Genomic DNA, 13,570 nt, shown 5'->3' on the forward strand with positions numbered 1-13,570 from the left:
TGCAAAGTTTAAAAATAAAAGACACAAGCGTAAGTACGCAGGATTGGAAACCAGGTTTACTCCAAGACGAAATCAGTAGAAGGCAAAAAGAGGTAAGTAAGAATCTCATAGACTACACACCTGTTTTTCCTCTTAGAGGAGCAATCGGTGCAGCTTCGACGTTCGTTTCTGACCATGGCTGACGGTCGAACCGCAGTTGATTTCTGTAAGTTGGGATAATATTTGGTTAGTGCGTGCAGAGTTTGAAAATAAAAGACACAAGCGTAAGTACGCAGGATTGGAAACCAGATTTACTTTAAGACGGAATCAGTAGAAGGCAAAACGATAGCTGGTAAGTAAGAATCGCACCGATGACGCACCTGTTTTTCCTCACAGAGAAGCAGCCGGTGCAGCTTCGAGATACGTTCTGTATGCTCGTGTGATGAAGGAACGTTCCAATCCAATTCTGAACATGACTGACGGTACAACTGCAGCTGATTTCTGTAAGTCGGGATAATATTCTGTAAGTGTGCTTAATCACTATCATCAATGGGTACATCGCATTCGAAAATTCACGCCAAATATATCACTCAAAATATAATGATAATGTGAGGAATAAATAATGTGTAATCGCGTTCTGTTCCGGATAAACAATCTATCGTAATTCTCAGTTGCATTATTCAACAAGATATGAGGAGCTACGGAAAATTAGCTCGAGGCATCCGAACATTTGTATCACAACTTTTCTCCACTTAAAACAGGACACGGTGTGAAACAATCGATCGCGAATCGACTGGCCATTCAAATCCCGTGAAAAAAATAAATCTGCGGCTTCATTCGGAGGAAATTTCACAACTTACACCACAACTCTCCTCTCAAACAATATTCTGATAAACTCGCCATCACAGGTGTACATACACGTCGAAATTATTCGACTCGATGATAATCGCGATTCGTAATGACGAGACACTGACGCTTATTTTTCACTTACGTACGCGAATTACAACGAACATAATATGTATTATTTACCATTTGTCGTGTTGTCATCGACAATTCGCCACTAGATTACTTCGAAGATCGTATCAAATCTCATCATCGAAGCAAGTATTCGATTGAAGCTGACTGAACTCTGGCTGCGAGCGTCTCAGAATATTTGAAGACTCGCGTAGCAACTGTCCGTGTTCCAAGAACTCGGTAACTCTTGACGCTAACGTACCGGGAAGTCGAAGCATTTGAATATTGAACCAATCGGAGAGCTATCTCCTGTCGAGGGCTTCTGATTGGTAGAAATTGAACTTAGCTGTCATGTGACGAACAGTCTTCTGTTTCTTTCGTTTTGCCGCCCAAACTGGGAACAGCCATCTTGAGAAAAAATGAGACCGACGTTTTCCACATTTTTGATGAATTATCAGAATGTTAAATCAACCGACATATAACACAACGAGACAAGTTGTGGCCAGCAAAATCCAAACGATAATTGATCTGCCGTCAATTCTGTGGATCAAACATGACCGGCTAAAGCATTATCATTGTTTACAACCCAATTTTCCATGTTCACCAAACGCTACGGGCCAACAATCACACGTAACTTCGAACAAAATACGTTCGTAGCTGAATCTAGCCGCTAGGAATATTACGTGAGATTTATCGAAACGCGTCTCGTCAACAAACGGACCAGCTAGCGCAGTATCAAGTCAATTAAATTACCATTCAGAACTCTCTGACAGCCAAACAGGCCTCTTGCACCCCGCGAAAAGTTTTAGTCAGAACGCGGTATTGCTCACGAATCGAATTTTCCATTAGCTTTGATACGATCACGCAAGAGCCCCAAACGTACCTTGTAACAGCGGTAGACTCTTCTCAACGCCAATCTTTCTGCTTTCCGAGCTCCGTAGTCTTCGGGGTTCGCTGATTAACTATCGAACGCGATCCTCGGAATGCGGATTGAATTTAGGGGTACGGATCGGTCAGTGCGATCGAGGACTGCGGCGGCACCGAATCCCCCCTCCCGCTGCCGCTGCCGCGCTCATGTACTTCTCGCGAGCGAATCACTTCAACCGACTAGCAACATTGCAGAGCTTGCGTCACTCGTAACATTTCCCGCCAAGCAATTGCGCATTACCTGACGGTCGGTAAGCAGTGCCCTACGCTTACCAGCCCGCTCGGTTACAATGTAGCCTATTCGTTTATTTTCATACAATAGCGCACAATCTTGATTTTCGATTTGTACGATTTTCTCGAGATATACAGCGTATCAAATAATTGACAAGTATATGAAATAGAGGTCAAATTTTCTGACATCTCGATTAGCGCTATGTATTCTGTAGATTCATTTTCAGATTAGGAGAAAAACGAAATTTAGAAAGGACAGTTCATTTTCTGAAACACGTCTGAAACATCTCAAAATCGTCCAAAGAGTGTTTCTTCACGCAAATAAATGCATTTTCAGACAATATTTTCATTAAAAAATCAACGGGTTAGAATTCGTTACGCGAGAAATCTTCGATGCCAATGTTCCTCTAGCCTACTTTCACAGGGCTTCAGAAGTCGGCATTCGACTGATTGTCCTAAACTTTAATCACTGCTTGAATAGCGATGAGCAAACAAATGATCTGAACACTCAAAATTTCGAATGATCATAAATTTAATTCTTGGATTTCGAAATGGCTGAAATTATGGATAGTAGAAGTTGCGAAAGCCGAACGAGCCAAGAAATGAAAAGAAGCCTTTCTCATTCATTACTCAAGAAATCGGTCGTGATTTTTGCAATTAGGAAAAAAAAGGATTGGAATGATCGCAAGATAACGGAATGAAACGGAGTTGTAAAATGGATATAAAATTAAGATCTTATTTTGGTATCAAATAAATTAACGAGTACCCTTTACTTACTGTATGGCATGTAAAAATGATGGTTACATTTTTTTTCCTGTTAATCAATCACAAATAACAGGCAATAGCGAAATAGAATTGAGAATTCCTTTAACCATTAAGGCGGTATAGCGAGTCGACATAAGAGAACGGAAGTAGTAAGTCTTTGTGAGTGTAATGAAGATCAAAGTTGCGAACATGATCTTTTCCAGAACCGCTGCATTTAATGACATCAAACTGGAAACTCGGGCGGCTCAATTCAACCTTTAAACTATGAAAAGGGATACTATTAGTTTATAAATATACGCCATATTAATCAAGCCCATAACTTGGATAATGAAAATGTATCTAACAGAGTATTTGAATAGCATCAAACTTCCAAAAAATTATTGTTATCACCTCTGTAAAGTCGATTTCAATTCATCGCAAGCATGATCAGCCAATCCTTTATATTCGCACACAAACAATAATAGCTTACAAGACCGTATTAACCCTTCAATGGAAGGTATCAAGTTCGGCAAGTTTCTTGATTTACCCAAACTTTTGAGACAAACTCTCCTGAGCTTCAGGTTTTTAGCGAGAGTATCGAATATACGAGGTATTTGGCACAAATTGCTCTGTTCAATCGAGAAGTCTTTCAAGTTGTGGCAAAATATCAACATTTGCATCAATTCTTTTGCGTAGCAGCAGTTTGATTGCGGCCCTAGACTAACTAGCCTTAATTTCTCCAAATTTTTACACTGGGAGCCTATTTCCACGAGAAATTGACCATCTTTGATCGGGATTTTTACCAGGAACAAACTTGTAAGGTTTCTCCAGCCTGCAATTATGCGCAGTGCGGCCAAATCCCACGTTCCTGACCCCCGTAGTATTCTGAAATTATATAACATATGTGAATGAAATCTTCTCATGTATCTCACAATCACGAAATAGAGTAAAATCAAAATGAAACCAAAGTGAGAATTGTCGCGTACAAACGACGAATGAATCATGTTCGCGATTTTCAAGATCAGAATCTTGAATTTTTCGCCATACGTATAAATGCATTTGGCGGGCTGAATTCTTTTCATCCAAGACTTTGTTAAAAGTGAAATAATACTTCAGCTCTACTACTTGTAATTTCGCTTGACACAAGAGAATTTAAGCTGATATGCAATGAGTGCAATGGATCTCCAAACGCATGCATTAGCTTTGTCATTGCTACTACTTTACATTATCTGTTTTGTCAATAATAATTACCCAGCACTTATCGTCAATGCTTTCACATTTGGACTATTTTCCACTACCTTCTGGAAACATGAGGTCTCTGGTTCCACGCCCTTGTCTTCAGAATCTTTATATTTTCGCTTGATAGCTCTTATCGCCGGTTGACCTCCTGTCGTTGATATTGATAAGTACGCCGGAGTCGAAAATAGACCTGTAATGGCATGAAAATAAATTATAAATCAAAACATTGTTCTAGCATTTTCAGAGACGAATATTGTTTTTCTAAATCAAATTTTCAGGTATCATAATAGTGGCTAAAGTTAACAATAACATGGTCACAATACTCAGAGATTTTCCGAACACTTAAGTGAAAGTAGAGTCTATAAGGGAAAGTATAAAAAATGGTTGCGAATGTTATTGTTAGTGAAGAATTCATCAATCTTTCAATTCATCCTAACTAGTTGAGGAGCATTCTCAGTTTGAGAAATTACCACTCCTGTAATCGAAGTGTATAATCAATGGACTATTAGGAAATATAACGAAAAGTACTTAAAATTGAGTTTGAAAATAGCCATGCTATTGTTTTTTCTTAATATAATTAATCCTATAATGGAAGTAAGCGACTTACGATTGGATATTATTATGTTGGATAAAACAAGCTCCGTCAAACTCGGAAACATTGATAGTACCAAAGGTAGATGGCCCGTCTGCTCAATGTTGTGATTCAGATTCATGTAATAAATTGGTTGGCTTGGATTTCCAAGCAAGAGCTGTAATGTTTTGAAAGTTTCAATATCCAAACCACAGCACAAAAAAAAAAGAAAGTGATTCAACAAATAATGAAGGAAAATAATGATTTTTCTTATTACTGAAAGTAAAACTAATATCTGTTTCAATCAAAATATCGGGGATTAGATTGTAACCAAAAAAACTACTCAAAATGCGAATAATAAATATTCTTGAATTTGATTGAATTACACAAATTTTACTGGACATTTCCATCAGTCATTTCTAAACCTTCGACTCGTTTTCACTACTTTTTACAACTCAATTGACCAGGTTTATTTTCAATAAGCCCAAAACTTATAACTTTACCTTTACATCCTGAATTCTTGGTAAGAATGCATATGGACAGTAATCGCTAGACATGCGGTAATCCTTGTCCAAGTTTATGCTTTTCGAAATCATCAATTCCTTCAGTATGCTTTCAAAATTTATGACCTTTCCAACTTTCCCTTTCAACCCCATACGTTCCGGAGCATAAGAGGTGCGAACAATGTCCTTGCTTAGGTACTTACAAATTTTAATGTCATTTTCTGTCAAAAAAAATGCAAAATCATTCGATAGAATCTTCAGCCTATTTGCCGAATTGGTAGACCACATATGAATACCAATTTTTTACTTTACAATAAATTTCATGGCTGGTAGATATTTATGAGATTTCAAGGAAGTTTTCAAGAGAGACCTTGTTGTATATCAAGTGCAGTAAGTTGTATACATACTAGGGTGATTCAAAATAAAATGAATAATTTTTTTTTGTGCAGAAACAGGCTTAAAAGTTTTATTTAGGTATAAAAGTAAGCCTGTAAAAATTTGAGCTCTTAATATTAATATTAAGATGCTCCTCGTCGCACTTTTCTATTTTCCATAAGAATAAGACGGAAAAAATGGATTTTGCTCTTTCTGATTTTTATGACTAGCCAACGACGCGTCGTACAGAAAATTCATAGACACATTTTGGTAGAAAATTGAACGCTCTAGAAAAAAGATCTCTTGTCATTTTTTGATAAATCTAATCTTTCAAAAGTTATAGGGGGTCAATTTTTATTCATAAGAATAACACGGGAAAAATGGTTTTTGCTCCTTCCAATTTTGATAACTAGCTAACGATGCGTTATGCAGGAAATTCATGAATACAGTTTTGTAGGGAATTGAACCCTCTACACAGAAGGTCTACTGTCATTTTTTCATAAATCTAATCTTTCAAAAGTTATACAGGGTCAATTTTTGACCTTAGATAACTTTTGAAAGAGTAGATTTATCAAAAAATGACAAGAGATCTTTTTTCTAGAACGTTCAATTTTCTACCAAAATATGTCTATGAATTTTCTGTACGACGCGTTATTGGCTAGTCATAAAAATCAGAAAGAGCAAAATCCATTTTTTCCGTCTTATTCTTATGGAAAATAGAAAAGTGCGACGAGGAGCATCTTAATATTAATATGAAGAGCTCAAATTTTTACAGGCTTACATTTATACCTAAATGAAACTTTTAAGCCTGTTTCTGCAACAAAAAAAAATTATTATTTTTAATTTGAATCACCCTAATACATACCATAGTGAAAGTGACGCGTTTTTCCGAAATGAACATGACTAAGCTTGATCCATTGTTCACGGTTTGGCATCATTTCTAATATGACTTGTTCGAGAAGATCCAAATCATTTCCAAGGCATGCAACTAATCGGAATTTTAGCAGGACTTTTGGTGTTGGTAGCCAAACACATCCACGTCCAGATTCTGAAACAAAGTACGTCTGGACCAAACGGAGTTCCTCTAAATCAATCATGGCGTTGAAAGACTTGATGAGGTGCCACTTGTCGTCGAGATTGCGCAACGTTACAGACAAGTGGGTAAGCTTCCTCAACGATTCTTCCAATATCCCCTGAGACTTTGAGTCATTTTTATTTGCAGTCGGCCAAATGATAGATAATTTTTTCAGCCTCTCTAAGGGCTGCAAGAGATTTGCAAATTGCTTAAAATTTTCAAACGGAACACTCGTCATGTCGAGTTCGATAAGGTTTTTTGCCTTGCAGATACTCTTCAACATCTCCTTTGGCTTTGGGCAATAGATGCCGGCGACATTCAAGCTCTGTATACGTTCACATTTTTTTTTATTCAAGAAATACGGTTTCACATCTGATATTCTTGTGAGGTAGCCTTCTGTAGAGAAGTCCAAGTTCCTGGGAATAATCAAAGACCATTAAAACTCATTTTCACACAAAACTCATACCTCCTCATTGCATAATATTTACATCTTAAAACTTGAACACATTCGACGTATACATCTCCAAACATAGATGCTCTTTTTCACGTTTGAGATACACGGACTTCGATATTTGGAGATACATACCTCAACGTCAAAATCGACCAGGGCACCCCCTTAGAGTGATGAGAAACGATTCAGGTAAGTAAATAAATGTACAGTTTACGTAAGAAAAAATATTCTGTAATAAAAATTACATGCACATTTTACTCACCTCAATGCCTTTTCATCATCAAACACGAGGTTGTTTAATCTCCTGCAGGAATAAGCCAGAGGCAACCTCTCTCGAAGATTTAAGCTCAAAATAATTTTCAACAAAATTTCGTCTGGAAGATCTAAAATGTTGCAAGCTGCCGTCCTGAAAAAAAAAACGTACTAAACAATCACTTCATCAAAAATGAATCGGTTAATCAAAAACCAACGCCTAATAGTCACATGTTTGATGACAGTGATGAAACCAATTGCATCCACCAATTGTTTACAATTAATTCTCACACGTCAACCGCCGGGAGTGCATCGCATTATTAATCGGCTCTTTGACGCACATACCTGCTATTCATTTTCACTTCTAAGGTCTGTTTTAGACCGCGTCTAAACGTAAAAACAATAACGAAAAGTAAAAGTAAAAACAAACGCGTGCCGCTTAGGTCGCGTGGTCGTCTGTCACACCAGTCAGACAGTTATCAGCGCAAAAACAAAACACGCTCTGTCTCGCCAATTTCAGACCGGTCTCTTCAGAAATAGCCGGTAGCTGCTTGTTTCGGTCATTGGCAACCAATGATAGAACGCTGTTTGAGGACAAGCTTTACCGCCAAACGAAGCATGCACATTTCAACCAAAGGTCACCTCCGATAGGTTGTACTGTATTACATTCAGTCTCAAGCTGAATTACGTTTTGGGTTATAATTTTGTAATGAAACTTAATTAGCGGGAGTGAATATAGGACGTTGTGATACGCAAAGTTTTTAATCGCTTTGTTATGAACCGCAATGTTATGAAACCCCAAAACACCCGTATCATCGGTCTTTTTTTTCCACTCCTTTGTGCCTCAACACAAAAACTTATTATCTTTAAATTGTATTTCTAATTCTACGAATAAAAACCGAAAATTGCTAATTCTCCCCATCTCTCTTTGTCTTACTCTCGCCCCTCTTCCTCCCTTTTTTTCAGCCCTATTCCTTAAATATTAGCTATTCAAAAAAGCCATTTTTTGAGTAGTCGAACTCATAGTAAATCATTCGTATAAATTTCAGAAGTTCAACTTCTGTCGTGCGTGATTACCAAACACAGGCAGGGGGGGGGGGATGAGGTCGCTTAGTGTTACAGAGCGTTACAGCGAGGAGGAAGATGGGGAGTGGGAGGGTTAAAATCGCCCAAAAAGTGCGTTACGTGATTTATGGACGGCCCCAAGTTACAAACTTGTTCACTCTCAGCAACTGCAGTAGCCATTCGCTATGATAAACACGGCCTGTATTATCGACCGCTGTCGGTCGGTAAGTGCAGATCGGTTACTGACATGACTCTCCATCATCAATGATCATCAAGCAGGAACACGAAAGTGTCGCCCCTTTCGGACGTTGGCGTAATCTGAACCGAGGGGTCAGCATGAGGCTTATGAGGCAACATACCTTGCTCGCAACTTCTTCCTGAACTATGGAACTTGACGCATGCGTTGCATTCCATGCCGTACTTTGTCATTATAAATAAATATGGCGACAGTCTGTTGAATTGTAAAACGGTTGAATTGATGGTGATTTACCGAGGTTAATAAACGGGTGAAAAGCTCGTCGAGCAGTTGAACGATTAACAAGGTGACGATGGAGGCGGTGGGTCTTGGCAGCACTCTTTTAGCCGGAGATCCGCGCTTGGTTGATCATATAGTTGGCGAAGTTAAATCTCAAGGAATTTTTGATCAGTTCCGGAAGGAATGCATCGCTGATGTTGACACGAAGGTTCGATTCTTTATTATTCTACGATAAAGTACATCCCCGGTAAAGCGCATTACCGTATTCACTGATTCTTGGTTAACCTAAACAATGAGTTTTATTACAGATTCAGTTCATTGTATGTACATCAATCATCTACAATTTTAAATTCTTATCTTTCACTCAGTTTACTCATTCACATTCTCTGTTATTCGTAGTGTATTTGATATCGTGTACAAAAACTTATTTCGATCACGGATAATAATTGTTTATTAACTTTTTTACAGCCAGCGTATCAAAACTTGCGTACCAGAGTCGAAAGTTCCGTCAACACATTTCTCTGCAAGCAAATATGGAAGCCGGATATGAACAAGAACCAATTGCGAGAGAATTTGCGAAAGCATATACACGATGCGGCTTACTTGGATGTCGGAGTAGAACGCATCGTCGATCAAGTTGTTAATCCAAAAGTTTATTCGGTCTTTATGCCGCAAATCGAAGACGTGGTTCATAAGTTTCTCGGAATTGAACGACCCAAAGAACGTGAAAAAAATGGTACAAAAAGCCTCAAGGATTTACTACCGAAAGATTTGGATCCTGTTTCACCAGAGTCGGACAAGAACAGCTTGAAAGATGTCTCGTTGGAATCTGTGGATGCGAACTTGACCGCGACTGTTGGAAGCAACGAACATTCACCATTGAAAGATGCAAATAAAATTGAAATAAATATTCAGAGTAATGAAAATAGCAACGATAAACCAGCGAACGATTGTAACTCGGCTAACAGACAATCCGAAAATTTAAACGATCAATTCGATTGTGCTAGAAAAAATTCTAACAAAAACCCTTTTGCTTCAAGTTTAAACATTTCTGGACGATCAGAGGAAAAACCTGAGGAGGAAGAAGAAGACAGTCCGATGTTTGAACCAATAGATATAATGAATTTTAACGAGTCTAATGATTCGCATTTGTCGGGTATTTCAGAACTAACAAGCCATAGATCACGAAGCCCAGATTTTTCAAATGATTTTTCAAGGGATAACTTAGACTTTAGTAATCACGATTCTCAACTAAGTAAAGTTTCTTCAGATTCTCGATTGTCGATAGTCACTGATTTCGGTTTGTCCAACCATGCAACAACGCCGATGCTGTCCGAAGCTATAAAGGAAGACAGTAACAAAGGGAAGTCGGTGGAATCTGTTCACATTAAAAGTAGCAAAGATAATTTCAAAGCAATTCGAGATATTGATTCAAACAAAGGTAATGCCAAGGATGGAAGAAATTCTTCGGAAAGTATTCAAAGTAAGGAAACGTCGCAGGAACTCCGAGATTCCAAGGATTCAAAAAGTATTAAAGCATCGTTAGATTCCACCGATGCTGCAGTCAAGGACAAAAATGATTCCAAAGATAAATATAAAGATAGCGATGCTAAAAAGACAAAGTCTAGCAAAGAACAGGATGATATCAAGGAATCGAAATCTTACAAAGACCGCGACAAGGATCACAGAAAGAGACAGACTTCGCACAGCAGTTCTAAGAACGAAAAAACTGACAAATATTCGAAAGAGAAGTACAGGGAAAAGTCAGAGAAAACACGCGACAGCTTTGAGAAACCCAAAGAGAATTTGGATAAGTCCAAAGAGGCAGAGAGGCCCAAAGAAGAGAAAAAGGATTCAGAGAAAAGGGAAAGCGTTGGAAAGGATTTGAAAGATATGTATAAAGAAAAGATTCGAGAATTAAGAGAGAAAAAAGAGTTGACTGAAAAGGAAAAACTGGCAAAAGATCCCAAAGATTCTAAATCGACTAAAGATTCTAGAGACAGAAAAGACTCGTCAAGAGATCGACGAGATTCCAGAAGCTCTTCTGCCAAAAACTCTAGCCGTCACGAAGATAAAGCAAGTAAAAATGATGACAAGTCAGTCGTCAAAACTGATAGCAAATCATCGAGCAAAGCTAACGAACTTAAAGACTCTAAAAGCGAAACAAAGGACAGAGGGAAACGTGACGATAAATGGCAGTCTAAAGACGGCAAAGAGAGCCGAAGTAAAAGTTACGGTAATGCAAAAAGTGATTCGACAGAAAAGAGCGACAAGTCTGAGGTAAAGAAAGAAGGTAAAAATGATATTCAAACCAAAGATTCGGAGCGAAACGAGCGTTCCGATGCAAGGAGAGATTCAAAATCGGACACGAAAAAAGATTTCAAAACTGAATCTCAGAGTAAAGATTATGAAAAAAATGATCGATCGGAAGCAAAGAAAGACTCGAAGGTCGATTCCCAGAACAAAGAACGAAAGAGGAAAAGTGACAAGAAAACAAAAGCAAAAGACGATCATTCCAGTTTGAGGAAAAATCCAAGTGAGCGACGTTCGACTGACCGAGACGGTTCAAATGGATCGAGTAGCAAAAATTCTCAAAAGAGTAGCTCAAGCTCTATTGCCAATTCGAGTAGAACAGGTTCTAGCAGCTTGACTAAAGAATCGGGCGGGACGAGCAACTCTAGCAGCGAAACATCCGATAGTGTGGATATTTCACCCACCGATGAAATCACGTCCGCAATAGAACCAATGGAAAAGAATAGGGAAAGTGTAAATAGAGTGAAACCTTTGACGATTAAAATAACAAACGAGAATGAAACTAGCCAACCTGACTATTACATCGAATCCGATTTGATGCCTAAAAGAGTAGAATTAGGGCATGCCGAATTGAGTTTACCATTGAAAAAACGTCCGTTACAAACGGACGTCTCTGCTCCAAATCCGAATGACTTCAAAGTGAAGAAACCAAAGTTTGCAAAGAACTTTCAAGAAGCGAAAAAGCTGATGAAAATTAGAAAGAAAATGGAGAAACAGAGAATGAAAGAATACGAAGCGGCAAAAGAGAAATTTCAGATGGCTAGTCATTCTGATAAGCCTACAGCGTTGCCGCCAACTGAGAAAGAGAAACAGTCTCCTGTGCTTCCGGATGACGAGAGAGTTCAAATTATAGAAGTCACCGACGACGACTACGAAGAACCTTATCCAGATCTTTCTATGAAAGAAATAAATATCAGTCTTGAACGACAATCTATATCCAGTTTAGAAAATCCTCTGGTATTTAATCCTGAAGAAAATTTGACGAATGTTTTGGAAAAGCAATCCACCTTGTCGGAAATGGAGAAATCGATTAGACGTTCGTTGGAAGATATGATATCTGATAGGAAATTAGTAGAATTAAAACCGCAGGTGGAAAATAGTAACGATTCAATGGCAGCCATGAAAAGTGTGCAAGATAATGCCGATGTGCCAAAACACAGTGAAACAGGACTTGAATCTGAAACTGTAGTAAACAATTCGATGAATAAGAAGTCCAGTATTACAGAAGCTCCTTATGACAGGACAATTAACAACGCATTAGCAAATTATCTAGTGGAAAGTATATATACATCTGAAGCCAAAGCAAGGTTCTTGCAAAGTGTGGAATCCGAAAAAGGCCGAATAGAAGATTCAGTGAAATCGATAATACACGACGAACAAAAAGGCGATAGTGATCGTTTAGACGTGAAAGCATCTGAAAAACGAATGTCTTCAAATGTTTATAACAACCTGAACGTTAACACGACTGATAAAGTTCCATTGTCAACGGCGGATGATGAACATAATTGTTTGTACTTTGAAGCCGACAATGAAAGAGCTGTGAAATTTTCAAAGTTTTTGCAATCAGTTGAGTTTGAGGCCCTAGAAGATAGCACAGATCAACACAATTCTACGGAGTCTCTTGAAAAGATTTTAGAAAGTCTAGGAGGCCAAATCGTTTCGTCATTGCCTAAAACAATGGCGCCGCCCATGCCGAAGCGGAAACAATCGACGAGTCCTTTGATGGATATTATATTGAATAATACGAATAATAACAACAATCGTCAGACGATAAAAGAGTCGACGCCAGAGTCCGAGTCGAGTGCTTTTAAAAAACGAAAGCTGGGCCGTCCTAAGAAACAACAAAGAGCCGTCGCCAACATATGCGCAATCCAAAATTTACCCAATGGAGAGAACTTTGTTATGCCTTTGAGCCCAGAAAGCGACGTGTCGGCCACTAGTGAAAAGAATTTGCTTCATCTTCTGAAAGAGGACAAAAGGTAACGTACGATGTTTCACAGAAAATTACTTTAGGGACTCTGTGTATTCCTTTCAAACTTGAAAACACATCTTTAATAATTGTCTTACATCAGTTTATCGAGCACAACGTTTTTGTGTTAACAGTAATGAATTAATCTCTTCAAAAATGATCATGAATATTAATGTTAAGTTGCCTAATTAATTTTTCCAATTATTCTCCATTACTCGTTATCCTTTGAAAATTAAATCATGGATAGATAATTGAAAAAAGCGTGATTTGGATAATTGCAGCCGGCAGAGAAGCAGTCAACGTTACTCAAGCGATGACCTTTATAAGCCGAGGCCTTTTTTCTCCAGCTCGTCCAGGCGAAGTAGAAGATCCAATCAGGCATAGCATTCTTTTATAGCACTTAGTGTTAGATGTTAATGAAACGCAAGACTCTAAAAAAAAGAGTAC

General features: G+C 38.3%; 2 protein-coding genes across 3 annotated transcripts; one reads left to right on the forward strand and one right to left on the reverse strand.

The window, feature by feature from the left end:
- Positions 1-2,870: 2,870 nt before the first annotated feature.
- On the reverse strand, positions 2,871-7,776 carry LOC124413935. 2 transcript variants are annotated; one of them, XM_046894746.1, is made up of 8 exons: positions 7,647-7,776; positions 7,312-7,455; positions 6,389-7,014; positions 5,149-5,369; positions 4,682-4,823; positions 4,087-4,201; positions 3,247-3,720; positions 2,871-3,118 (listed from the first exon to the last, which is right to left on the reverse strand). In XM_046894746.1, the coding sequence occupies exons 1-8, from the start codon at positions 7,655-7,657 to the stop codon at positions 2,959-2,961; spliced, it is 1,893 nt and encodes a 630-aa protein (XP_046750702.1). In that variant the 5' UTR covers positions 7,658-7,776; the 3' UTR covers positions 2,871-2,958. The 2 variants fall into 2 exon arrangements, with proteins under 2 accessions (XP_046750702.1, XP_046750701.1); XM_046894745.1 differs by having other exon boundaries at positions 4,087-4,264.
- A 1,010-nt stretch (positions 7,777-8,786) lies between these two features.
- LOC124413983 (biorientation of chromosomes in cell division protein 1-like 1) lies at positions 8,787-13,570 on the forward strand. Its single transcript, XM_046894816.1, has 3 exons — positions 8,787-9,049; positions 9,310-13,133; positions 13,405-13,570. Exons 1-3 carry the CDS (start codon positions 8,915-8,917, stop codon positions 13,505-13,507), a joined length of 4,062 nt encoding a protein of 1,353 aa, XP_046750772.1. The 5' UTR covers positions 8,787-8,914; the 3' UTR covers positions 13,508-13,570.

This window comes from Diprion similis, chromosome 13 (assembly GCF_021155765.1).
Source record: "Diprion similis isolate iyDipSimi1 chromosome 13, iyDipSimi1.1, whole genome shotgun sequence".
NCBI lineage: Eukaryota > Metazoa > Arthropoda > Insecta > Hymenoptera > Diprionidae > Diprion > Diprion similis.

Bases quoted from the DNA above. Each gene is read 5' to 3' on its own strand.
- LOC124413983 (XM_046894816.1), top strand. From the start codon at position 8,915: ATGGAGGCGGTGGGTCTTGGCAGCACTCTTTTAGCCGGAGATCCGCGC. The intron at 9,050-9,309 runs GTTCGATTCTTT...ACTTTTTTACAG, and splicing joins TCGCTGATGTTGACACGAAG to CCAGCGTATCAAAACTTGCG. The intron at 13,134-13,404 runs GTAACGTACGAT...GGATAATTGCAG, and splicing joins CTTCTGAAAGAGGACAAAAG to CCGGCAGAGAAGCAGTCAAC.
- LOC124413935 (XM_046894745.1), bottom strand. The intron at 5,370-6,388 runs GTATGTATTAGG...TTTTTTTGACAG, and splicing joins AACGCGTCACTTTCACTATG to AAAATGACATTAAAATTTGT. The intron at 3,119-3,246 runs GTGATAACAATA...CCCTTTTCATAG, and splicing joins TTGAAATCGACTTTACAGAG to TTTAAAGGTTGAATTGAGCC.